The sequence below is a fragment of the Mirounga angustirostris genome, unplaced genomic scaffold (genome assembly GCF_029215605.1).
Source record: "Mirounga angustirostris isolate CCGP_5_RB_7025 unplaced genomic scaffold, mMirAng1.0.hap1 SCAF_13, whole genome shotgun sequence".
In the NCBI taxonomy this organism is placed as follows: Eukaryota; Metazoa; Chordata; class Mammalia; order Carnivora; family Phocidae; genus Mirounga; species Mirounga angustirostris.
In genome coordinates this window covers 95,283,249-95,308,873 of record NW_026991721.1, presented here as the reverse complement: position 1 = coordinate 95,308,873, position 25,625 = coordinate 95,283,249, and the positions used below count along the sequence as shown (strand labels likewise).

Genomic DNA, 25,625 nt, shown 5'->3' with positions numbered 1-25,625 from the left:
GGCTTTTCAATTTTTTTTTAAACATGTTTTTAGGGGTGCCTGGGTGGCTCAGTTGGTTAAGCGTCTGCCTTCAGCTCAGGTCATTATCCCCAGGTCCTGGAATTGAGCCCTGCGTCCAGCTCCCTGCTCAGCAGGGAGTCTGCTTCTCCCTCTCCCTCTATCGCGCCCCCTGCTCATCTCTCTCTCTCTATCTCTCTGTCTCAAATGAATAAATAAAATCTTTAAAATAAATAAATAAACATGTTTTTATTTTTGTATTTTTCTTTTTTTAAAAAAAGGATTTTATTTATTTGAGAGAGTGAAAGTGAGAGAGATCACAGAGGGAGAGGGAGAAGTAGACTCCCTGCTGAGCAGGGAGCCCGACGCGGGGCTCGATCCCAGGACCCTGGGATCATGACCTGAGCTGAGGGCAGATGTTTAACCAGCTGAGCCACCCAGGCATCCCAAGGAAACTTTTCTTTAAAAGATCTCCAGTTGGGGCACCTGGCTGGCTCAGTCGGTGGAGCATGTGACTCTTGATCTCAGGGTTGTGAGTTTGAGCCCCACATTGGGTGTAGAACTCACTAAAAAAATTTAAAAACATAATAAATAAAATAAAATAAAAGATCTCCAGGGCACCTGGGTGGCTCAGTCAGTTGAGTGTCCAGTTCTTGATTTTGACTCAGGTTATGTCGGGGTCTTGAGATCAACCCCCGTGTCTGGCTCTGTGCTGGGCATGGAGCCTGCTTAAGATTCACTCTCTCCCGGGGCAGCTGGGTGATAAATAAATAAATAAATAAATAAATAAATAAATAAATAATTTTACAAAAAAAAAGATTCTCTCTCTCCCTCTGATCCTCCCCTCCACCCCCACTCCTGCTTGCACACATGCTCTCTTAAAAAAAAGAGAGAGAGAAAAGATTTCCAGTTGATTCTAATGTGCAACCAAGTTTGAGAACTGGTCTATGAATATTACTGATTTTTTCCCCTTTGCTTACCTGCTTTGTTTCTCTGATTTGCTTTGTTTTGCCAGTTTTAGTCTCTGTTTTTCTGGCTTTCTTCAAAGTCCGGTGATCTCTGTACATTCATGTTTAAAATGAGAGTTGCAAACAGGTGTACACACACAAGAATGAGATAACCAGAAAGCTGATTGGAAGCTGATGGGGAGGTAGGGACCTGGACATGTGCTTAAAGACTCCATGTCAATATCTAAAGCTCTTTTCTTTTTGGCTGATCAGTTTGCCGAGGGGACTCTTCCATTATACTGCTTTGGAGGTATAAATAAGCATGGGAAAGAGCTGAGGATCTCATTCCTCACTCCTCTGTTTTATCCACTTCTTTTATTTTATTTTTTATTTTTTAAAAGATTTTTATTTATTTATTCATGAGAGACATAGAGAGAGAGAGAGGCAGAGGGAGAAGCAGGCTCCCAAGGAGCAGGGAGCCCAATGCGGGACTCGATTCCAGGACCCTGGGATCATGACCTGAGCCGAAGGCAGACGCTTAACCATCTGAGCCACCCAGGCGCCCTATCCACTTCTTTTAAATATGGCCCCTTACTGCTGTCCTCATAGTGGCTTGGTGTTTTCATGTCCAGAGCCTCCCTGGTTCAAAGGTGACTATATTCTGTTGGGATAGAGAGGTGGGCAGCACAGAGAGGGACATTTCTAGGGATTTAATCCTTCTACACACCTCCAACCAACTCTCCTGTTTTCAGCCCCACCCTGCATGTGTGCCGTCAGAAATACCTGGCAGTTTCAATCCCTGATCCTTCCCGGGGTTCTGCAGTGTGACGTGGCTCACTTCTTACTGGTTTCTCTGTCTCTCTCCTCTATAGGCAAATTTCAGGCTCCCCCCACCCCACTAAATCAATTACCACTTATCCATCTTCCAAAATTGTTGCTGCCTAGTCTTCTGTCATTTTCTTTCCTATTATCAATCCTTGCTGGTCTATATCTTTTTCAAAATTATTATTCTTATACTGTCATTGTATAGGGTTAAAGGAGGGAGTGAGATGTAAATATGGTATTCAATGTTTATTTCCAAATGTCGAAAGCCTAGGATCAGCAGAGAAGGTGAGGGACACTTCAAGCAAGGGAAATAGCGTGCATACGAGTTTAGTTAGAAGAGGGACTTCCCGGACACCTGGGTGGCTCAGTTGGTTAAGCATCTGCCTTCAGCTCAGGTCATGATCCCGGAGTCCAGGGATCGAGGCCCACATCGAGTCCCACACTGGCCTCCCTCCTCAGTGGGGAGCCTGCTTCTCCCTCTGCCCTTCACCGTGCTCGTACTCTCTCTCTAATAAATAAATAAAATCTTTTAAAAAAAGAAGGGGGGCTTCCTGAATCATGGGTAGAGCAGGGCAAGCAGATTGGTTTTGCAGTTTGCCTTGGGGGAGTATGGAAAATGAGGAGCTCCAGGTGGGGATAAAGTAGCCAAATGCAGTTTTAGGAGGCCTAGTTGAAAATTTATACTTAGTAACATAACTACCACATATTACATGTGGGGGCACTTAATCTTTTCACATATTTTTGCCCATGGGACAAGCCTCACAGTTAATTAGTGTTTATTGTAACTGTTTCATAGCTAGGTTAACTGAGGTATAGAAGTTACTGGATTTTTTCTAGGGCCACAGAGCAAGGAGTCAGCAGGGAATAAGGACAGGCGTTGAGGCGGAGAGAAGAGCTCCTGGGATGGTCACTGGGGGGCTGCGCTGGATATAAAGGAGCGGCAAGGTAAGCAAAGGCCGTGGTTAACAGTGCCTGCGGCAGGAAGTACACTTGATCCGTGTTATTTGCAGGTTCCACCTTTGTGAATCCACTTCCTCACTAAAATATGTTTGCTATCCCAAATCAATACCTGCAGGGTTTCCACAGTGATTTGCAGACATGCTCAGAGCAGTGAAAAATTTAAGTCACCCGACACCTACCTTCCCTGTTGAGGCTGAAAAAGGGGACGTTCTGCCTTCTGGTTTCAGCTCTCATACTGTAAACATGTTCTACATATTGCTACGTTTTCTGCTTATTGCTGGTGATTTTGCTATTTAAAATGACCCCCAAGCATGGCGCTGACGTGCTGTCTAGCGCTCTTACATGTAATAAGGCCGTGATGTGTCTCATGGAGAAAGTGTGTTAGATAAGCTTCAGTACTGCATGATTTATAGTGCTGGGGGTTGTGAGTTCAGTGAATCCATGGGTGGTTGATGAACATGGTACACCAGGGGCACACAGAAACCTAACCTTGTATCTCCCCGAGGATCGATGGTTGAGTATTTGCTAATTGGGTGTTTGCCGTGACTTTATAGAACAGAACAACTGTGGATAATGGGGCACCTGGCTGGCTCAGTCCGTAGAGGATGCGACCCTTGATCTCAGGGTTGTGAGTTCAAGCCCCACGTTGGGCGTGGGACCTGGTTAAAACAAAACAAAACAAAGCAACTACTGTGGAGAACAAGAATCAATGGTATTTATTAGTACTGACTCTCAGCTCTAGCCAAAGAAGGCAATCTGAGTGTTCCCTGAAAAAGTAATGGGGAATTTGAGTTCCTGTCATACTTTGCCTGACTTTTCCCCTATGAGTTAAATGTGAGCATTGCTGGTATCCATCTGAGACCAGAGCGCCTGGTTCCAGTGGGATGTCACAGTGAGCCCTGAGCACGAATGTTCCTTTTCCTCAAATTGAAGCATGATGTGAACCTCACACCTGGTGGAAGAGTCTGTCAGAAACAATTCCCATCCCATCTATGTGTTTATTGTGTATAGATTAGGCTGACAGTGTAGCACTTTAATGTAATTCTCCCCTCCAATCAATTCTTGCCCCACTTCCCCCCACATCTGTACTTGGCTCCTTTACCCCTTCAGCTGCTCAAGCCCAAACACCTGGGTGTCATCCCCGATTCCTTTCCTTCTGTCCCCCACATCCAGTCTACCAGCAAGGTCTGTGGTTCTACCTCTCCTGGTTATCTATTTGTTGCCTCTCAGCCCCACACCCTCCCTTCTGTTTTCTACTGCTGGGTTTCCAGATTCCCCTGCCAGCTATTGATTTCTGCCAGTGGGAGGCGCCCGCAGGATACGAGAAGGTGGGAGAAAGGAAGTCGCAGCCATTACTCACAGCTGAGCCGGTAGTGGGGTGAGGGCGTGCGGACTTCAGTGCTTCGGTGCGGCGCCCCCTCAGCCCCTCGAGACCACTGCAGCAGCCCTTCTGCCTCCGGCACCTGCAGCAGATGCCTCCCCTTGAACCTCTCCTTCCTGCAGCCCACCTTCCCTTCTCCCTTTTGCTCTGTCAGCCCTTCCAATGCTTTGTGACCAATTTCCCACCGTTAACACCCCGTGTTAGAATAACTAGCATGGGGGCGCCTGGGTGGCACGGTCAGCTAAGTGTCCGACTCTTGATTTCAGCTGAGGTCATGATCTCGGGGTCGTGAGACTGGGCTCCAGGGTAGGTGTAGTCTGCTTCAGATTCTCTTTCCCTCTGCCCCTCCCCACCCTCTAAAAAAAAAGAAAGAAGAATGAACTGGCACGTTTTCTGATGTCCTGACTGGAGCTTGGCTGATATAGCCTCCCAATTATTTCCTGAATCGTCCCGTCTCTCCTTCCACCGCCGCTTCCTCCCTCGTCCAGGGCACAGTCACCTCCCACCCGATGGTGCAACAGCTAGGCTCTCTGGAGACCACAACCAGCCAGGTCTGGAGCCAGACAGGCAGGTAAACTATAAGGCGGCGGCAGCAGTAACTGGTGAGAGACCCCTAGGAAAAGTCAGTTCTGGGAGAAGATCATCGCCCTGTACGGCCAACCCTGGAGGCGAGGGATGTGCTTTTCTTTCACAGAGTTGATTTGCTGAAACTGCGGTTCACTTAATGCCATTACTGGGCCTGATCCTTAGCTCCGCCTTATACTCAGTCTGTCTTTTCTCTTTTCATATTATAGAAGAGCAGGACAACCTGGAAGATAGAGCATTTTATTTGCCAAATCTTTGCCAATAACGTTAAGAATGAAAGAAAAAAAGAATTCCGTCGCTGTCTCAAAAAGAACATCTTTGAAGCTTTCCTCCCAACCTGAGCACCCCAGAATCCCAGACGTTCCAGTCCTTCTATTCTTCTAACTCAAGTCCCCACAGTGGTGTAGGTGCATAATTCCCACGGGAGGAAAACCGGAGACAGGCAGAAGCCATTTAAGGAACACATGCAGTACTTTCTGGCACAGAGGGCAGCAGGACGTCCGCGTCCGAGTCAGGCTGTGGTGCGGGCGCGGTCGCCACATGGCTGATGACTGTGTCGCCTCAGCCAGGGCAGAGGTGGCAGCTCAGCCTGGGAGCAGAGAGACCCTGGGGGTGTCTCAGCTGAAGGTTAATGTCTCTGCATCTCCAGCTTGGGAAGCGGAGTTGGATGGAGGGGTGAATGCTTTCTTGCCTTCAGCTAGAGCTTTAAAATGCTGTGAGGAAAGAGGAGAGGGTACATGGAGTATCTGGTAGGCTACCTGCTGCATCTGAGCAAGAACGAACCTCTTTACAGCCCGTTAAGCTCCAATTTTTCCCCAATTCCACTTTCAGAACAATTCCTTGGTGGTGTCTTTGAAAAACAGCTAGCAATCTGCCCCACCCCCTTCAAAGATGAACCCCTTTTTTCCTTCTGCCCTGCGTCCATTCCTTAAGCCCTGTGGTGAGTGTCCCTGGCGTGTCCCCCAGGCCAAAGGCCTACAGCTCTTCTGCTTCCCTCCCTGTGAAAACCCCACCCTTCCTGCTTGCTGTTCTTTGAGTCACAGGGAAGGGTGATGGTAAGCCTTGGAGAAACACTCTTCCTTGTCCAAGGGCAAATCCCAGCTGACTTGGAGGAGTAGAGACGGGAGCGTTCCTCACTACGGCAGAAGACACTTCTTTAGTCTTACCTGTGAGTTCTTGAATTCCGAGTAGAGGGAGAAGAGCAGGTGCAGGGACTGAATCCGACTCTTGTAGATAGGGATGTCTAGGATGGCTGAAATCAAGAGCTCCCATGAGCAGAACCAAACACAACTGGGAATTATGGGGCATTTACGTTTAGGATGGCCATGGCCCTCCCAGATGGGATGTGTCGCTATGACTCTGAGGGCCGACCTGGTGGGGAGTCACATAAGCCCAAATATCACCTTCAGTGCTGCCAAACAGCAAACTGGCTGTAGCTCAAGATGCTATCTTCCCAGAGCAAAGGAGCCTTTGCAAAACCCCACAGTGTATTCGTCCAGAGACGGGGAAAAGGAAGGGATGGAAGAGCTTACCACAGATCATGTCAATGTACTCCGCCAGGCTGCAGTCAATCTCTGCCGTGGGCAGGCTCACCTAGGACGAGCATGGGACAGACCAGAGTCAAAAGGCTGAGGTTTCACCGGGGCCCGCACCTCTCTCTCTTTTTAAAAGATATTTATTTGTTTGTTTGTTTGTCAGAGAGAGAGAGAAAAAGCACAAGCAGAGGGAGCAGCAGAGGGAGAGGGAGAGGGAGAAGAAGGCTCCCCGCTGAGCAAGGAGCCCGATGCGGGACTCGATCCCAGGACCCTGGTATCATGACCTAAGCCAAGAGCAGACGCTTAACAGACTGAGCCACCCAGGTGCCCTGACTTCTTTCTTAAGAGAAAAAGAAATAAGACACAAAAGAGGATGATTAGATCTAGAGAGCACCCAAAATAGGCAAGTTGATCTATGCTGTTAGAAATCAGGACACTGGGGCGCCTGGGTGGCTCAGTCATTAAGTGTCTGCCTTCGGCTCAGGTCATGGTCCCAGGGTCCTGGGATCGGGCCCTCAGTCAGGTTCCCCACTGCGCGGGAAGCCAGCTTCTCCCTCTCCCACTCCCTCTGCTTGTGTTCCCTCTCTCACTGTGTCTCTCTCTGTTAAATAAATAAATAAAATCTTAAAAAAATTAGGATAGTGATTACGTTTGGAGGTGGAAGTGTATGGAAGCAGGAGTGGGCTTCCGGGATGCTAGTGATGTTCTGTGTTTTGATCTGATGTGTTCATTATACAAAGCTGTTCAGATGCTGAAAATTAATGTGTGTATGTCTCTGTTGTGAATTATACTCCAATTAAAAAGTGAATGATAATAAAATACAGGAAGAGAGGGGCACCTGGCTGGCTCAGTCGGTAGAGCATGCGACTCTTGATCTCAGGGTTATAAGTTCGAGCCCCAGGTTGGGTGTAGAGATTACTTAAAAATAAAATTAAAAAAAAAGAAAAACTTAAGGGATGCCTGGGTGGCTCAGTCGGTTAAGTGTCCGACTCTTGATTTTGGCTCAGGTCATGATCTCAGGGTCATGGGATCGAGACCCGAGTCAGGCTCCATGCTCCCTCTCCCTCTGCCCCTACCCCCTGCTTGCATGCTGGTGCTCGCACTCTCTCTCTCTCTCAAATAAATAAATAAATAAATAAATAAACTTAAAGTTGGTCAATTAAAAAAAAAAAAACTTAAACAAATACAGGAAGAGAGCAAACACTGGGTCTTCAAGTAAATGCCACACTTGTGTAGTTCCTGCTCTCTCCACTTACCTTGCCCAAAAGCTCTTCAAACTCTGGGGACCATTCCTGCATCAGCGTGTCAATATCAGGCATGGGCCTATATGGACAGAGGCAAATATGAACAAGAAATGTGGGCTGATGACATCAGCAACCGCTGGGTCAGGAGATTCTGGAATGAAGGGAGGTGGTCAGTCTGCCACATGTGGATTTCAGGAGAACACAGACTGGGCAGACTTATTTATCCAAGCTCTGCGGTCTGGAAGAATGGCTAAGTAATACCAGATAAATCATCTTTATGTCTGCAGTCTCAGCCAGTAGCTGTCAGGATCCACAGGACCGCAGGCTAATCCAGTCTGTCCTCTGCCTGGGGGCCCTCCTCTCAGGAGCACTGGGCCTGAGGGCGGTGAAGGCGCCCAGCGGTTACTGTGGGGAAGAGGCTGCTACTTCTTACCTGGGATAGTGCACAGTCGCAGGGGGCTTAGAACGGTGTAACTCCGAGATGCTCTCGATCCATGTGTCAATGGCTTTGGGATTCTTCTCTGCATCTTCTAGGCTCTTTACTTTCATATGTTGCTAGAAAAATAAGGGGAAACCCTGGCTGATGGCATTAAAGTAGCTCTCTTATTTTAATTGGATGGCTCATCCTTGCGCTATTTCGTATACAGCAGGTAGCTAATGAATGGGGAAGCCTGATGGCAGCCAGTGCAGATGAGAGGAAACTCGTAAAATTTTCTGGAGCCATGCAAAGGGGGCAGGTCAACAGGATAGGACTGACCACACTGAGATGGTATTTCACACCACTAGGATGGCTGGAATAAACAAGACAGGCAGTAACAAGTGTTGGCGAGGATGTGGAGAAACTGGAACTCTCATTCATTGCTGGGGGGATTGTAAAATGATTCAGCTGCTTGGCAAACAGTGTGGCAGTTCCTCAAAATGTTAAGCAGTTAGCACACGGCCCAGCAATCCCACTCCTACATATGTACTCAAAATAAAATAACAATATATGCCCACACAAAAACTTGTACGTACATACAAGTTCACAACAGCATGTTAATAAAAGTGGAAACAACTAGAGAATGGAGAACCACAATGCAGTATGTCCATACAATGGAATATGATTCAGCCATAAAAAAAGGAGTGACATATGATTTTACTTAAATGGGGAATCGTAAAAAAAAACCGAATAAACAAAAAGCAGAATCAGACCTATAAATACAGGGAGCAAACTAGTGTTTGCCGGAGGGTAGGGGGTGGGAGGGATGGGCAAAACAGGTGAGGAGGAGAGGGAGATACAGGCTTCCGGTTATGGAATGAGTAAGTCACAGGAATAAAAGGCACAAGGTCAGTGGTACTGTAATAGCGCTGTGTGGTGACAGATGGCAGCCACGCTTGGGGTGAGCACAGCAGAGTGTATAAACTTGTCCAACCACTGTGCTGTAACCTGAACCTACCGTAACGTGTGTCAACTCCACTCAAATAGAAAAAAAGAAGGAACTGAAGTACTTAGCAGGGTCTAGAAGGAGTGGGGAATGAGGAGTGACTGCTAATGGGTATGAGGTTTCTTTCTGAAATAATCAAAGTGTTCTTAAATTAGATAGCAGTGATGTTTGTACAGCTCTGTGAATACACTAAAAATCACTGAATTCTATAATCCAAAAGGGCAAACTTCATGGTAAGTAAATCACATCTCAATGAACTGTCTTTTAAAAAAATAGGGTTGGGGTGCCTGGGTGGCTCAGTTGGTTGGGCGACTGCCTTCGGCTCAGGTCATGATCCTGGAGTCCCTGGATCGAGTCCTGCATCGGGCTCCCTGCTTGGCAGGGAGCCTGCTTTGCCCTCTGACCCTATCCCCTCTCATGTGTTCTTTCCCTCGCATTCTCTCTCTCTCAAATAAATAAAATCTTAAAAAAAAAGCACTTAAAAAAATAAATTAAATAAAATAAAAAAATTAAAAAATAGGGTTGGCCTGAAACCACAGCCATCCCTTTTGATGGCACAGATACCAGACAGCCTCTGCTCTTGGCCCTCTCCGGGTGGGGTCTGTACTAGGCCAGTATCTTACTGTGATGTTGTGCTGTTTGGAATTCTCAGTTAACCAGAGTGAGAGCACTGTGGGGTCCGACTGCTTTGTAGAAGGCTCATCCAATACCAACAGGCCAAGGTTGTCAGGCTTTCCATCAGGACGTGGGACCTGGTTAAGAGAAAGGAAGAAAGAGAACAAATGGGGGGGGCACATAAAAAGGTCACACCTCTTGTTTCCAATAAGTTGAAGAGGAAGAACTCTTCCCATTCATTATTATTACTAGTATTAAAAAGACATGTTTGTGTATCATGCTGTACTAAAACACGATCTATAAAAAAATACATGATCTACAGTGCCCTAAATGTACAGCTGATAATTAGGAGGTAAATGAATGACAAATTTTGAATATATAATGATATAATCAAGTATTACCTAAATAGCAATGAGTAGAGTTTGGAGAGCAAGGTTGAGAACTCCAGTGAAATGAAGAATATACATCAAGATAGCCAATGCTAGCCAAGGAAATTAGTTGAGTTGTTAACAGTATAGAGAGGTCAGAAGAAACACCTAAGAAGTCATTTTTAGGATGTGCCAACTGTACCTTTAAGAATGCATCAATATCCCCAACAGCTGGGATAAAATCAGGAATGAAAGGTTTCAGTTTGTGGTCCAGGTCAATCAACTGAGGTGTGTACCTAGGAGACATCGCCAAGGGAATGTAGAGAAAGTCAGAGAAATGAACGTTACTGCTCAGGCTAAAAAAATCTAGGAAGAACAGGCTTGTTTCAGACTAGAGGTAGGAAAGGGGTGGGGGTCATGGGAGGAGGGCCTAGTGCTCACCTGCTGATATACTGGAAGAGCTCCTTAATCTCAGCTGAAACTGGCAAATGCTCATAATCTGTAGGATCATAGGCCCTGGGGAAAGGAAAATATGGTTCAAGGTGGCCAGAGAAGAGCAAATGTGGCTGAGCCCTGGTTCAGCACCAGCTCCGCCCCTCCCCCGCCACCGGCCTTCACTTTGACCACAGACCCTGTGACTCTGAACCTGGTTTGTGCCCTGCCCACATCTGCCTTTCCAGGGTAGTTCGCAAGGCAACTTTAAAATGGATTATAATTAGCTCAGTGATCTCTGACAAAGAAGAAAAGAGCTGCAGAAAATCTAAAACAATTTTTAAACATTTTAGAATATAGCATAAATTCTTTCCCTTTTTCTGAATGAAAGGGATGAAGAGAAAGTACGGTATGAGATTCTAATTTCCTTTTTTTTAAATTGAGGTGTAATTGACATAACATGAGATTTTAATTTTTTTTTTTTAAGATTTTTATTATTTTATTTATTTGAGAGAGAGAGAGAGAACACGGGAGAGGGAACACAAGCAGGGGGAGTGGGAGAGGGAGAAGCAGGCTTCCCGCGGAGCAGGGAGCCTGATGCGGGGCTTGATCCCAGGACCCCGGGATCATGGCCTGAGCCAAAGGCAGACGCTTAACAACTGAGCCACCCAGGCGCCCTCTTTTTCTTTTTTAAAGATTTTATTTATTTATTTGAGAGAGCAAGTGAGAGCGCAGGGGAGAGTGAGAGGGAGAAGCAGGCTCCCCACTGATCAGGGAGCCCAACTCAGGGCTCGATCCCAGGGCCCTGAGATCATGACCTGAGCCGAAGGCAGACGCTTAACCGACTGAGCCACCCAAGTGCCCGAGATTTTAATTTCTGACATGAAAATAACTTGCCCCAAGAAAAATAAGAATTTTTACAAAGATTTTTTTTTTTTTAAAGATTTTATTTATTTATTTGACAGAGAGAGACACAGCAAGAGAGGGAACACAAGCAGGGGGAGTGGGAGAGGGAGAAGCAGGCTTCCCGCTGAGCAGGGAGCCCGATGCGGGGCTCGATCCCAGGACCCTGGAATCACGACCTGAGCCGAAGGCAGACGCTTAACGAGTGAGCCACCCAGGCGCCCCGATTTTTTTTTTTAAAGATTTATTTATTTGAGAGAGAGAGAGCACAAGAGAGGGGAACGGGAGAGGGAGAAGCAGACTCCCTGCTGAGCAGGGAGCCCGATGCGGGACTTGATCCCGGGACTCCAGGATCATGACCTGAGCCGAAGGCAGTTGCTTAACCAACTGAGCCACCCAGGCGCCCTACAAAGATGTTTTTAACAGTGTTATTTATATAAGTAAAAAATTAGAAACAAAATATCCAATACTTGAGAGACGGTTAGATATATTAAGTTGAATATTGTATAGTTACTATTGTTTTTAATTTTTAAGTAAGCTCTATGCCCAATGTGAGGCTTAAACTCACAACCCAGAGGTTAGGAGTCGCACACTCTACCGATGAGCCAGCCAGGAACCTCAAATATTGTATAGTTATTAAAAAGTACTTGTAGGGGCACCTGGGTGGCTAAGTCGTTAAGCATCTGCCTTCAGCTCAGGTCATGGTCCCGGGGTCCTGGGATCGAGCCCCGCATCTGGCTCCCGGCTCGGTGGGAAGCCTGCTCACTGTGTCTCAAATAAATAAATAAATAAATAAATAAATAAAATCTTAAAAAAAAAAAGTACTTGTATTGATACAGGAAATGTATACAGTAAAAAAAATAGTAGAACACATTAATTATAATTAAGTAAAATGTAATGAACATTGGCAAAGTACATAAGTGACTTGGAAAGTTCTTCTGGGGAGAGTAGCTTAAAAAATCAAATATATTATTGATATGAAGTTTCCATTTCCCCAGATTATAATTTATGAAAGCAGGATATATATATTCATAAAGTAAACTGGGAAGCATGAAAAGTCAGTCTGCAATTAAACCTTTGTCTCATTTACTTAGTGTCTACCTGCAGGTGGATAATCCACAGGTAACTTATTTTTATTAAACTATTTAATAAGTGATACATACTGATGATATAAAGGGAAAGGTACAAATGTATATAGTGAGAAGTTATGGCTCACTTCCACCCTTGTCCCCTTCCCACCAAGTCCCTCCTCCAATGTAATCACTATTATTAGTCTCTAGTGTTTCCTAGAGATAGTCTCTGTAATATTTGTTTTATACACACGGTAGCACAGCATAAACACTCTTTATACCTTTTTAAAACTTAACACTCTCTCTTGGAGATTGTTCTTTACAGTGTGGAGAGTGCTGCCTTATATTTTTCAATGGCCAGATGGAATCCTACTGATTGGCTACACCATCATCACTTTAACAGTAATGGTATTTGAAATGGATGGGCCTTAGAATCCACTTTGATTAAAACCTCTAGGGGTGGGGCGCCTGGGTGGCTCAGTTGGTTGAGCGACTGCCTTCGGCTTAGGTCATGATCCTGGAGTCCTGGGATCGAGTTCCGCATCGGGCTCCCTGCTCGGCGGGGAGTCTGCTTCTCCCTCTCCCTACTCCCTGTTTGTGTTCCCTCTCTCGCTGTGTCTTTCTCTGTCAAATGAATAAATAAAATCTTTAAAAAAAAAACCTCTAGGGATGGGTCATGACTCATCTAGCATGTGGGCTGGAACAGGGTAAGGAGATTTTTTTTTTTTAAGATTATTTATTTATTTATTTAAGAGCAAGAGAGTGAGAGAGAGCACGAGCAGGGGGGAGAAGGAGAAGCAGGGAGCCTGATTTAGGGCTCGATCCCAGAGTCCTGGGATCATGACCTGAGCCGAAGGCAGATGCTTAACCGACTGAGCCACCCAGCACCCCGGAGATTTTTTTTTAAAGATTTTATTTTATTTATTTGAGAGAGAGCGAGCACGAGTGGGGGTGGGGAGGCTCTCAATCCCAGGACCCCAGGATCATGACCTGAGCTGAAGGCTGATGCTTAACCGACTGAGCCACCCAGGCGCCCCTGGGTAAGGAGATTTTTTTGCCGAAGCATCACCCAGGAACATCTGCCTCCACTTGGGGCTCCTAAAGCACTTGCTCTCCACCCCTCCAAAAAGGAGCTGAGCCTAAAGCAGAAATGCTCCTGTGCATGTGTGTTTTCCTTGCTAAACAGAATTGCTTGGGTATCTATATAAATTTTATTTTCCCTTTCCCAAAATGGGAGCTCCTTGAAGGCAGGGACCACCTTTTAGATTTATTCAGCAAATCCTCATGAACCCTCGAGCCCACAAATGTTTCAGATCATGCAAGTGACATCATAGGACTCAGCGAGGCAGTATAGCCAGAAAAGAAAGAAAATTCATTCTGTTGGTTTCTGAGACATCTGAAAATCCTAAGTAGGGGAGATCAAAAGAGATGCTAGAATTTCACTCCAACTGATCTCCTCCCAGGCCAGTGTCTTCCTCCCTGCTTGGGGATCCTCGGCTGGGGGATTGCCTCACCCTTCCAGAGGGGCCCCGTGCTCATCATCATCATCTTCATCAGAATCCGTCTCAGATGAGTCATCATCATCATCATCATCATCATCATCATTTTCACTGAAGCCCCTTTGAGGTGTCAGCTGCGTGGGCTTCTTCTTCTCCTGAGATAGGGCAGGCATGGAAGGCATCACATAAAGAGAAGCTTAGTGTACTTATGCCCCGATCCCTCCCAGTGCTCACACAGATACCCTCCCGCCTGGCACTGATTCACCAGAAAGAGAGGCTGGCACTCCCCAGAAAGGCCGCAAGGACCTCTGTCTACTCCTGCTTAGCCAAAAACTAGGTCCTCACTTTCTTTTTCTTTCTTTCTTTTTTTTTTTTTTTTAAGATTTTACTTATTTACTTGTCAGAAAGAGGGAGCACGAGCAGGGGGAGCTGCAGGCAGAGGGAGAAGCAGGCTTCCTGCTGAGCAGGGATCCCGATGGGGGACTCGATCCCAGGACCCTGGGATCAAGACCTGAGCCAAAGGCAGACGCTTAACCGATTGAGCCACCCAGGTGTCCCAGTCCTCACTTTCTATAACCATATTCTGTCTTTCTCCTTGAGACTTCAGTATACATTTTATCCAATAATTGTCTATTATGTCTATTACTTAGGAGACCCAAGAATTGTGCATAAACTTATCCAGTCAGCTTCAGCTCTAAAAGTTAGAGGACGAAGACACCTGTGATGAGTTATTTTGGAAGGAAATGGGGGAACATGAAGTCAGAAGACAACGTTAGGGGATCTTCATACTCACAAGGATCACAGGAAACCTAGCATTTAATTTGCAAGATGGCCCAGTGTAAGCTGCTTGTAACTATCAGAAGAAGGTTCTTAATCAACCCTGCGCCTGAATTCCGACCAGCAGTGCCAGGGACTGGGAGTCTTCTACTTCCATTCAGTGACACTTCTCTTCGGTTCCTGACCTGCCCCTATTGCCCTCCCCCCCATCGATTAAATGCAATGACTACATGTTCTCTCAAGAGACCCTTCCGTTCTTGGCATTACAACCTACTTCCCGAGCTTCTGGTTTCTCTCAGTACCATCCTACCCTCTCAAGTGTCTGAGGAGTTTGATTTGGGGACTTGCAGGGGCATCTGAGGCAGGGTCCATGTCTTTGCCTCCGTGGTATGCCCATCCGTAGGACCTGAGGGATAACCAATTGGCCTCCTTTAAAAATAGGTTTTGAGGGGCGCCTGGGTGGCTCAGTCGTTAAGCATCTGCCTTCGGCTCAGGTCATGATCCCAGGGTCCTGGGATCAAGCCCCGCATCAGGCTCCCTGCTCCGCGGGAAGCCTGCTTCTCCTCTCCCACTCCCCCTGCTTGTATTCCCTCTCTCGCTGTGTCTCTCTCTGTCAAATAAATAAAATCTTTTAAAAAAAAAGTAAATAAAAAATAGGTTTTGAGGGGCCCCTGGCTGACTCAATTGGTAGGGCAGGTGACTCTTGATCTCAGGGTCGTGAGTTCAACCCCCTCACCGTGCGTAGGGTACTTAAAAAAAATAAAATAAAATTTTTTTAAAAAAAAATTAAAAAAATAAAAGTAGGTTTTGAAAGCTTGGTTTCCATATGCCATATGGCTTATATTGAGGTTAACAGATGTTTGGTTCTAGTTTTAAAAATTATTTAATGTTTCTCTTACAGTAAAGCAATTATTGACATAAAAAATGTGACATTACAGGACATCAGAAATGCTTTTGGTCACATGTTCTTCTAAGCATAACACAGATTTATTATACATGGATAAAGATATATTTTAACTGATCTGTAATATATGTGTGACATATGACACAATGTTGCACAATTTATTTAGCTCTATTGGTATACATTGATAAGAATCTCTTAATGTGTTCTTTCTTTCTTTTCTTTTTTCTAGAGGGGAGAGTGGGAGGGGCAGAGGGTGAGGGAGAGAGAGAATCTTAAGCAGGCTCCATGTCCAGCGCCGAGCCCAGTGCAGGGCGGGCCGGGGAGGGGGGGTGGTTGGTTCTGATCTTACACCCTGAGACCATGACCTGAGCCAAAATCAAGAGTCAGATACTTAACCAACTGAGCCACCCGGGTGCCCCAAATTGTTCTTTCTCAATTCAAAATCTGCCAAAGCTATCCTTGTTTGGCAAAGGGAGCTTTTTAAGAATACTGATGGTCAATTTAAAGGCCATTCAAAAATATATCCTTTCTGCTGATTCTGGCTGTACACTGAATTAGAAAGATAAATGAGTCTTGAATATTGGCCACAGCATGATGGAGACTAGAGAAATTTAGGGTGAATATGCAAAATTAGGTCAATTTAGGAAATTGCTCATTTTTTTTTTTGTCTGCTTCTTCAAAGCTGTGCTTTGCAAAATCTCTGATCTAAAGGCAGAGGGCTTTGTATGTCAGAGAAAAATGCCTAAAAATTACTTTGTGGGTAAGATGTTAAAAGAGCACACTAGTCATAAAGTGGGACTACTTTATTTACTTTTTTTAAAAAAGATTTTATTTATTTGAGAGACAGAGAGAGAGAGCACGAGTAGGGAGGAGACAGAGAAGCAGGCTCCCCGCTGAGCAGGGAGCCCGATGTGGGGCTCGATCTTAGGACCCTGGGCTCGATCTTAGGACCTTAGGACCTGAGCTGGAGGCAGGCACTTAACCAACTGAGCCACCCAGGCGCCCCTATTTACTTTTTTAAAAAGATTATTTATTTGAGAGAGCGCACATGTGCACATGTGTGTGGGGGGGCAGACAGAAAGGGAGAGAAGCAGACTCCTATGAGTGAGGAGCTGGAGGTGGGGCTCAATCTCACGACCCCGAAATCATGACCTGAGCCAAAATCAAGCATCTGACACTCAAAGGACTGAGCCACCCAGGTGTCTCTACTATTTTTTTTAATACTTTATTATATTTTTTAGTAATCTCTACACCCAACGTGGGGCTTGAACTCAGGACCCCGAGATCAAGAGTTGCATGCTCCACCCACTGAGCCAGGCAGGCACCCCAAAGTGGGCCCTTTTAGGCTTTTTATGACCTTTTAGGCTTTTTATGCAGTCAGTCTACATTACTACAGCTTTTTGCATTTCTTCAGATATCCTTCACTTGTTTGCAAAGCTCCTGTTCTTTTTTTTTTTTTAAAGATTTGATTTATTTGACAGAGAGAGACACAGCAAGAGAGGGAACACAAGCAGGGGGAGTGGGAGAGGGAACACAAGCAGGGGGAGTGGGAGAGGGAGAAGCAGGCTCCCCGCTGAGCAGGGAGCCTGATGTGGGGCTCGATCTCAGGACCCTGGGACCATGACCTGAGCTGAAGGCAGATGCTTAACGACTGAGCCACCCAGGCGCCCCTGCAAAGCTCCTGTTCTTGAAGGACAATTAAAATGTAACCATTGGGGGTGCCTGGGTATGTTAGTCGGTTAAGCCTCTGACTCTTGACTTAGGTTCAGGTCATGATCTCAGGGTCATGAGATATAGCCCTGTGTGGGACTCCCTGCTGAGCAGAGAGTCTGCTTCTCTCCTTCTCCCTTTCCCTCTGACCCCCCCCTCAAATAAATAAATCTTTTTTTTAAAAGATTTTTATTTATTTATTTGACACAGAGACAGAGAGAGCACAAGCAGGGGGAGCGGCAGGCAGAGGGAGAGGGAGAAGCAGGCTCCCCGCTGAGCAGGGAGCCTGATGCGGGGCTCGATCCCAGGACCCCGGATCACGACCTGAGCCTAAGGCAATAGCTTAACCAACTGAGCCACCCAGGTGCCCCTCAAATAAATCTTAAAAAAAAAAGTAACCTCTGGATTACGTGTTAAGACCGGCCACAGTGGCCGTTAAGCAGAGCACGTGCACAGCTTCCCGGTCCTGCCTAGAGCTGTAGGCATCTTTCCATCTTTCATTCAGAAACAGTAATCCTCTACATTCACAGAACAACAACAAAGTGACATCTGGGTCTTAAAACTTCAAAATTAAAGTCTCTTTCACAAAATATTGGCAGAATCCCAAATGTTGACAATGAACAGATGGCCAGACCAATAATTCCAAACTTGCTTTATCTTAAGAATTACTTGGAGTGCTTGCTAAAAATATCAATTCTCAGGCTTTTACCTTCAAGATTCTGATTCAGTAGTTTCAGGTGGGCACTACTGGAAATACGTATTGTTAAATATAAGTATCCTACTTGATTCTTATGATCAGTAAAGTTTGCAAAACTCCGGCCTGTGCTATATGAAATTCCTCACCAAAAAAGTGAGCTGCACTAGTAGGCTTTACTCCTGAAGGAATCAAAATCTTAAGACTCTTTGCTCCTGATTTTCCTACATGAGCTCAAAGGTACCCAAACCAACCCCTGGAGGTGAGTATCCAAGAAACTAAACACCTCAAACTAACTACCAACAGCTCAAAGCAAGAAAGTTCACGAGAAGCTATGGTTGTACCATACCTTGTTGTTTTCCTCTTCATACTCATCGCTATTGTCGGCCATAGTCTTGTTAGGAAGATGGGCGGAATGAAGAAGTCCTTAGGAGAGAAGTTTTCCCTTTAGATTATTAAGATGATTTTTAAAGACAAATATTTTTAGTTTATAATATTTTTTTTTGTTCTGTTTTATGGAGCAGGGTCTGTAAGAATATCTAGTTAAAGGACAGGAGACTGAATTCTAGCCATGGCTCTGTCGACTCAATTCAGGATATATTTACTAAGCATTACTGTGCGTAAGGCATCAGATTAGACATTATACTAGTTGATTATCTGCTGTTACATAAATCATATAAAATCTGCTCTTAGTTCACACATTGGTAAAATGAGGTTAGTAATTAATAAAGTGATAAGAGGGCTGGATTGATAGAAGACTGGGATTAAAGAACAACTCTAGGACATGGACAAAATGACTTAGCCTGAGTCTCAGTATTCCCACATCTGAAGGAAGGCAGTAATATTTATCACTCAGAACTGCTGTAAGGATCAAATGACAAAACTCAAGTGAAAGGAACTGACCCAGCTCCTGGCAAATAATAGTCACAAATGTAAGTCTGAATCAGCATCTATATGATAAGAGCAATAAAAATAGTCTGAACAATTAAAAGTATAATCAGGGGTGCCTGGGTGGCTCAGTCGTTAAGTGTCTGCCTTCGGCTCAGGTCCTGATCCCAGGGTCCTGGGATCGAGCCCCACATCGGGCTCCCTGCTCGGCGGGAAGCCTGCTTCTCCCTCTCCCACTCCCCCTGCTTGTGTTCCTTCTCTCACTGTGTCTCTCTCTGTCAAATAAATAAATAAAATCTAAAAAAATAAAATAAAAGTATAATCAGATGTAAGTAACTCGCATGAAAACCATGTTCAATGATTGCTTTTTAAAAAAGACTTATTTATTTATTTTAGGTGGGGGCAGAGGGAGAGGGAGAGAGAATCCCAAGCAGACTCCACACAGAGCGTGGAGCCCGACCTGGGGCTCGATCTCATGACCCCGAGATCACGACCTGAACTGAAACCAAGAGGCAGCCGCTCAACCGACTGTGCCACCCAAGTGCCCCATGTTCAATGATTTCTAAATCAAATTAATGCCAGTTAAACACCATTTTTCAGCCTACTACATTGCCCAAACTGAAAACAAATGATAATGTCCATGGCCGGCGAGATTATATACATGCTCAAATCAAAACCCTTTTCTAGGTATATATATATATATATATATATACACATATACATATATATATACACCTGAAAGATTGAAAGCAGGAACTCAAATAGATACTTGTACACCCATGTTCAGGCAGCAGAGTCACAATAGCCAAAAGGTGGAAAAACCCAAGTATCCAGACAAGTGGATAAACAAAATGTGGTTATACATACAATAGAATATTATTCAGCCAGAAAAAGGAAGGAAACGAACACAGGCTACAGCATGGATGAACCACGAAAACATTATGCTAAGTGAAATCAGCCAGACACAAAAGGACAAATGTTGTATGATTCCACTTTCGTGGAGCACAGAATGGATGAAGTCATAGACACCAAGTAGAATAGAGGTTACCAGGGGCTGCCAGGGACAGGGGAATGGAGAGTTATTGTTGAACGAGTAGTTTCTGTTCAGGATGATAAAAAAGCTCTGGAAATAGACAGTAGAGATAGTTATACAACAATATGAATGCACTTAATGCCACTGAATTGTACACTTAAAAATGATTAAAATGGTAAATTTTATGTTAGGTATTCTTACTGCAATAAACAAGCAACCCCAGATGTCATCCTTGATTCCTAACCCAAGAGCCAAACCCAACCCATCAGCAATTACCTTCTATTTGCCTCCTCTCTCTATTCTTACCTTCCTCACCACATCCCAGTCACTGTCACCTCAACTCAGCCATTGCAACAGTCCTTCCCACTGGCTCCTGACTCTCATCATTGTACCTTTCAATCCAAGACACACCTACCAGCAACATGACCTCAAAAGCTCCTCTTGTTAGGCCTCCTGCCTACCTCTGCCTACCTCTTGCCTGCGTGCCTTTGATACCACTCCTTCCTACCATATGCTGATCTCTTTCAAATCCTCAAATGAACCCAAGTCCGTTCTGGCCTGAGGTCCTTTTCACATTTCACTGCTGCTCCCTTTTCCTGGCCGACTTCTCCTCAATGTCTGTCTGAATCCTTCTCATCTTTTGGTCTCAAATGTTACTGCCTCAGGTCTTCCTTGACCAACCCGTCAAAAGTAGACCCCACTCCTCACTATTATTCTCCATCATATCAAACCCTTTGCTTCCATCGATGCGCTTACCACATTTGTAATTATGTCTGTTTACTCATTTGTCATCGATCTCCCGTGGTTACAAGCATCAGGATGGCAGGGTCAATGTCTCTTTGAATACTGTATGCCTAGTGCCATGCATAAAGCTGACGCATGGTAGGCACTCAAGAAATGTTTGTTGAATAACAGGTCAAGTCCTGTTAAAAGATTCTACTGAGATTTTGATTGGGATTGCAAGTTAAGGGCAGGTTACTGAAGCATCTTCAAAACTGAGCAAAACAGTTTTGATAAGTTCAAACCAACCAACCAACCAACCAACCAACCATGAATCCCTGGCAGATTGTGAGCAGAGCATATCACAAAGCAAATAGTGATAGGAAACACTGGTCATGTTGGAGGAAAATCCTGAATCTGGGGGGCTGTGTTTTCTCCCCGCCTTAAGTAGTCAGAAAACACAAATAATGGCAAGTATTTGCCAAACTTGACTCTGATAGCCAACATTTGCTATTATAAAATGGGAATTTCTTGGAGACCATCATGGATCCATCCTATTCTTTGTTCTGAGAACCATTTCTCTTCTTTCCTCTTTATTTCTCTCTTACCCTTGTGTCTTGGGGTTGGAGTATGAATACTTGCAACCTCTTCAGAGTCGTTAATCTCTAGACGCTCATCATATGTCTGGTTTTCAACAGTCTTGGTCTAAATGAAAGGAGACATGATTACTTAGCTCATATCACAGGATATGAGCTGATTCCGAACCAGCCTAGGTTCCTCCTCCTTACCCAAGTCACCGGTTTTACTTGTAACCTTCACCCTCATTCAAATTTTCCTTAAGGCTTCTTGGCCCCAAGTCAATCGGTTAAATCATTCTGCTGCAACTGTTATTTAGGAACTGCTGACAGCCTGGCTGAGGAAGGAGGGAATCGTGGAGGGAAAAGACAGCTAATCTAGGCAGCAGCTCCCCAAAGCTGTAGATACACGCACAAGGGCAGAACAGTATTCGTCTTAGACCGCAGCTCTCTCCTTAGTTTCGCTCAGTTTTCCCATAGCTGTTGGGGTTTCCGGGGGTGGGGGTGGGGGAGAAGGGGCTGCAGAGGCTCTAGAAAGAGTTCTTCTCTCCGGAGTCACCTTGTTTACCCGAAGAGAGGATAAACTCCGGTCTCTCGGTCCCATCCAATAATCCCAAGAGCATCCCCCCCATCTCCAACGCCCTGTCTTGCAGGTCGGATCGCAGCAGTTTCTTGGGGAGTGAAGGAAGCGGAGTGGTTGCTGTGGCATGAAGGACGAGGAGAAGGAATGGTTGTCAAGGAGAAGGGAAGAGATGGGGGGGTTGGAGGGAAGGGGAGTCCCCTTAGATTCCTCTCGGGAGGGAGAAAGGCAGAGCTCTTTCTGCTAGGGGGAGTACGAATTACCTGCAGCCCCTCTGAATCCGTCTCCTCTATGTGGACAGAACCCCAGCCTCGGGCCGGGGTCTCACTCCAGTATTAGGCCAGGCCACTTGAGGGGCTTCGACGTGGAGCGACCGGCCTTGTTGTCAGTCGCTAGGCAAAAATAAATAAATAAATAAACATCGCGAGATTTGCTTTCAGTCTCGTGAGACCTTCTCCACCCGCGCTTGGCGTCTCTCCCAGCAGCAAAGGGATCGGGGGAGGATCTGGTGGCGTTTGGACAGAGCCTCTCTGGGCAGTGCGGTCCCCTGTTTTTCTATGGTTTTAGGGCATGCATTTGTGGCGGCATCTAGCGATCACAGCTTGGCGCAGCCGGCCGACGAATGTCGGTTGGTGGAGTCAGCCCTCCGCTCTGGAAATAGTGTTTTGTATATAGAAATACTGTATTTTTATTTGCTGGAGAAGACAGAGCTTCTTTAGGCAGGGTCTGTGTCTAATTTTTAAGTTCTTTATAGCAGCAGTACCATGCATAAATGAGGCACTTTTTTTTAAAGATTTTTATTTTATTTATTTATTGAGAGAGAGAGAATGATAGAGGGAGAGCATGAGTAGGGAAGAGGGTCAGAGGGAGAGGCCGACTCCCTGCTGAGCAGGGAGCCCGACGTGGGACTCGATCCCGGGACTCCAGGATCATGACCCGAGCCGAAGGCAGTCGCTTAACCAACTGAGCCACCCAGGCGCCCCATAAATTAGGCACTTTTAAAAATGCTTGTTGGATAGGTGAATGAAGGAATGAGTGAATGAAGATGAAGTAACAAATATTTCAAAACCATAAACATAGTTAATTTGGGGAGGGAGAGAGGGAGAGAAACAAAAGTGTTGAAATTTGACCCTGAAAACCTGCCAGAGGAAAGTGGGATGTGGCTTTAAAAAGGAAAATGAGAAGACACCTCTCCTGAGACACATGGGGTTAAAAATGGAATTGCAAAACATTTTAAAATTTTTGTGTTGTCTGTTATTGCTAATAATAATGTGTATGTATTGTTGAGCACTTACTATGTAGCAGCACTTAGATTATATAACCTTATTTATTAATATATTATCTAACTTTACAACCTTATGAGATAGATGTTCCTGCCAATTGACAGATTAGATAAAAGTTACTTGCCTAGAGGCACTCAGCTAGTAAGTGGTCAAAATGGGAGTCAAGCACGGGTCAAATTCCTAAGTCTCAGCTTCTAATCATTATGACAAACTGCCTCTAAAGCTCTCCTCAGGAAGCACGTTTGCAGGGGTGCTTTTCTTATGCAGTGTAATTTAGCTAATGTCATATTTCCAAAGAATCAGCATCAATTCATCTTGTCTGAGCTTCGGTGGTCCATATCGAAGGCCCCTGGAAGCTGCCACAATAAAACAATAATTCCAGGCAAGATTTGTACTTCTTTAAAATTAACAATTTGACTTTTTTACAATATGTTTATGTACGTATGTATGTATTTATTTATTTATTTGAGAGAGAGATCGTGAGAGAGAGATCACAAGCAGGGGGGAGGGGTAAAGGAAGTAGCAGACTCCCCATTGATTAGGGAGCAGGATGTGGGACTCGATCCCAGGACCCTGGGATCATGACCTGAGCCTAAGGCAGACGCTTAACGCTTAACTGACTGAGCCACCCAGGCGCTCTACAGTATGTTTTTATAACAAAAATAAAAAATACAGTTTGACATATATACTCCCAGGCATGCAAAGTTTTAAAATCTGTGAGCTTCTATAATGCAGTGCTTAAGGGTACAGATTCTGAAGTTGAGTAGCCTTTGTTTAAATCCTGGTTTTGCTACTCTCTAGCCCTGACATCTGTGATAGAATAGTTTTCCTCTTTGTGTTTTTGTTTTTGTTTTAAGTAGGTTCTGCGCCTAGTGGCGGAGCCGAACTCGGGGCTTGAACTCACTACCCTGAGATCAAGACCTGAGCTGAGATCAAGAGTTGGATGCTTACCCAACTGAGCCACCCAGGTGCCCCTAGATTTCTTCTTTATACCTTGGTTTCCCCACCTGTAAAATAGAGATATTAGTGGTACCTATTTCAGAGAATTCCTGTGAGGATTTTTTTTTTTTTTTTGACACTCACTGAAAGAGAACTTTTTATTACTTTTATGTACAGAAAATTTAAAAGCATCCATTTAGCCCAATTTGGTGGCCAGTTCTTTAGCCTTTGCCTTTTCTAACTTGGCAATGTGAGCCACCAACTTTGCATCCCGGATGGTGCCTCCCCAGTGTCGGCAGATCTCATCATTTCTGTCATTGTCATTGGTCCTGATGGTTTCCACCAGCTTAGCCAGAGCTCCTTTGTCTTCTGAGTTAACCTATGTGAAGGCAACAGTGGTGAAGGTCTTCCTGTGGACCAGACGCCCCAGCCTGGCCTTCCCCTTGATAATGCTAGTAGGGAACTCCCATCCTATGACACAGGGCAGGCAGGAAGACAACCAGCTCAATGGGATCCACATCATATGCAATCACTACCAGCTGAGACTTGTTGTTTTCCACCAAGGTGTTGACAGTGTTAACCCCAGCTCAAAGGACAGCCAGCCTCTTAGTGGACACATTCCCTTTGCTGACAGCTTTCTTCTCAGCCCCAGCCAACAATCTGCTTCTTTCCTTGCTCTGTCTCTGGTCTGTATTTGTGGGCCAGTTTAAGCAGTTGAGTAGCTGTTTGGCAGTCTAAGGCCTGGGTGAACTGGTTAATCACAGGAAGCACGTGTAGACATATACAGGGAAGAGGCCTTTGCTGCTGCAGTCGGATGTAGCGGGGCCATTTGACAAAGAGGGTGAGGTCCCTTTTGGACTGGATGTCCTGTCTGATGCCAAAATTCTTGGGCCTTTTCTCAAACAGGGGATTGACCACCTTCTTGGCCTCCTGCTTCTTCATGACAGCAGGAGCTGGGGCCACCTTGTTCCCCTTAACCTCCTTTTCTTTTGTCATCTTGAATGGCTGGAGGAGAGAGAGTTTTGTGGGGAATAAATGAGATAATCCATGTGAAGAATTTAGAGTAATGCCTGGCTCATTGTAAGTGTTCAGTAAGCATCAAGGAATATACAAGACATAAAAAGAGGCAGTGTCATCTTGAGAAAAGCTGGCTTTGAATCCTGGCTCTACCATTTACAGGCTGTTTGAGTTTGGAGAGGTGTTTAACTTCTTTGATCCTCAGTGTCCTTATCTGGATTGTTGTAAAGGATTGGAGATAACATGTAAAGTACCTGACACAAAATAAACACTCAATAAAAGAATGCTGTTTATCCATTTCAGCAGTGGATGAGTGCTACAGAGCTGAGCCAGTGATATGGGATAAAATGATATAGGATGTAGGGAAGAACGGCTGAATCAGGTCTACTCAAAGTCTGACTTTTGGCATGGGGGAACTGCCAACAGAATCAGAAGACTGGATTTGAGTTTTATTTCCATTATATACTGGCTTAGAACTTTGTGTAAATTTCTTTTTTTTTTTTTTAAGATTTTATTTATTTATTTGAGAGAGAGAGAGCAAGGGAGGGAGAGAACACGAGCAGGACAGAGGGAGAGGAAGAAGCAGACTCCCCACTGAGCAGGAAGCCCGACGCAGGGCTCAAACCGAGGACCCTGGGATCATGACCTGAGCCAAAGGCAGACACTTAACTGACTGAGCCACCCAGGCGCCCCTGTGTAAATTTCTTAAACTTGTCATCA

At 45.2% G+C, this 25,625-nt stretch overlaps 2 protein-coding genes and 1 pseudogene across 8 annotated transcripts in view; 1 reads left to right on the top strand and 2 right to left on the bottom strand.

Moving 5' to 3' along the window:
* Nucleotides 1-21,849, top strand: part of TMEM25 (transmembrane protein 25) — a 29,725-nt gene extending 7,876 nt beyond the window's left edge. For 3 of the 7 annotated variants that reach the window (XR_010407095.1, XR_010407094.1, XR_008507562.2), the window contains 2 exons: nt 2,607-2,714; nt 14,436-15,016. The gene's annotated coding sequence lies outside the window, so the exon portion shown is untranslated. Of the gene's footprint in view, nt 1-93; nt 115-2,606; nt 2,715-4,904; nt 5,043-14,435; nt 15,017-21,739 lie in introns of those variants that run through there. The other 4 variants (XR_008507563.2, XR_008507561.2, XR_006793958.3 and 1 more) reach the window with 4 other exon arrangements.
* IFT46 (intraflagellar transport 46) lies at nt 4,922-22,100 on the bottom strand. Its single transcript, XM_045894916.1, has 12 exons — nt 21,930-22,100; nt 21,120-21,216; nt 18,220-18,296; nt 13,801-13,940; nt 10,323-10,397; nt 10,084-10,177; nt 9,522-9,650; nt 7,908-8,029; nt 7,487-7,553; nt 6,228-6,288; nt 5,862-5,947; nt 4,922-5,408 (listed from the first exon to the last, which is right to left on the bottom strand). The coding sequence occupies exons 3-12, from the start codon at nt 18,259-18,261 to the stop codon at nt 5,313-5,315; spliced, it is 912 nt and encodes a 303-aa protein (XP_045750872.1). The 5' UTR covers nt 18,262-18,296; nt 21,120-21,216; nt 21,930-22,100; the 3' UTR covers nt 4,922-5,312.
* Nucleotides 22,101-23,420: 1,320 nt separating this feature from the next.
* On the bottom strand, nt 23,421-25,038 carry LOC123856768 (large ribosomal subunit protein eL8-like; annotated as a pseudogene).
* Between the last annotated feature and the right edge of the window lie 587 nt (nt 25,039-25,625).

What these genes read in the sequence shown, in the direction of transcription:
- IFT46 (XM_045894916.1), bottom strand. Translation starts at nt 18,261, where the DNA reads ATGGCCGACAATAGCGATGAGTATGAAGAGGAAAACAACAAG. An exon ending in CCAAACAGCACAACATCACA is followed by an intron (nt 8,030 to 9,521) that starts GTAAGATACTGG and finishes TTATTTTTCTAG; the next exon opens with CAACATATGAAAGTAAAGAG. An exon ending in GCGACTGTGCACTATCCCAG is followed by an intron (nt 7,554 to 7,907) that starts GTAAGAAGTAGC and finishes CTGTCCATATAG; the next exon opens with GCCCATGCCTGATATTGACA.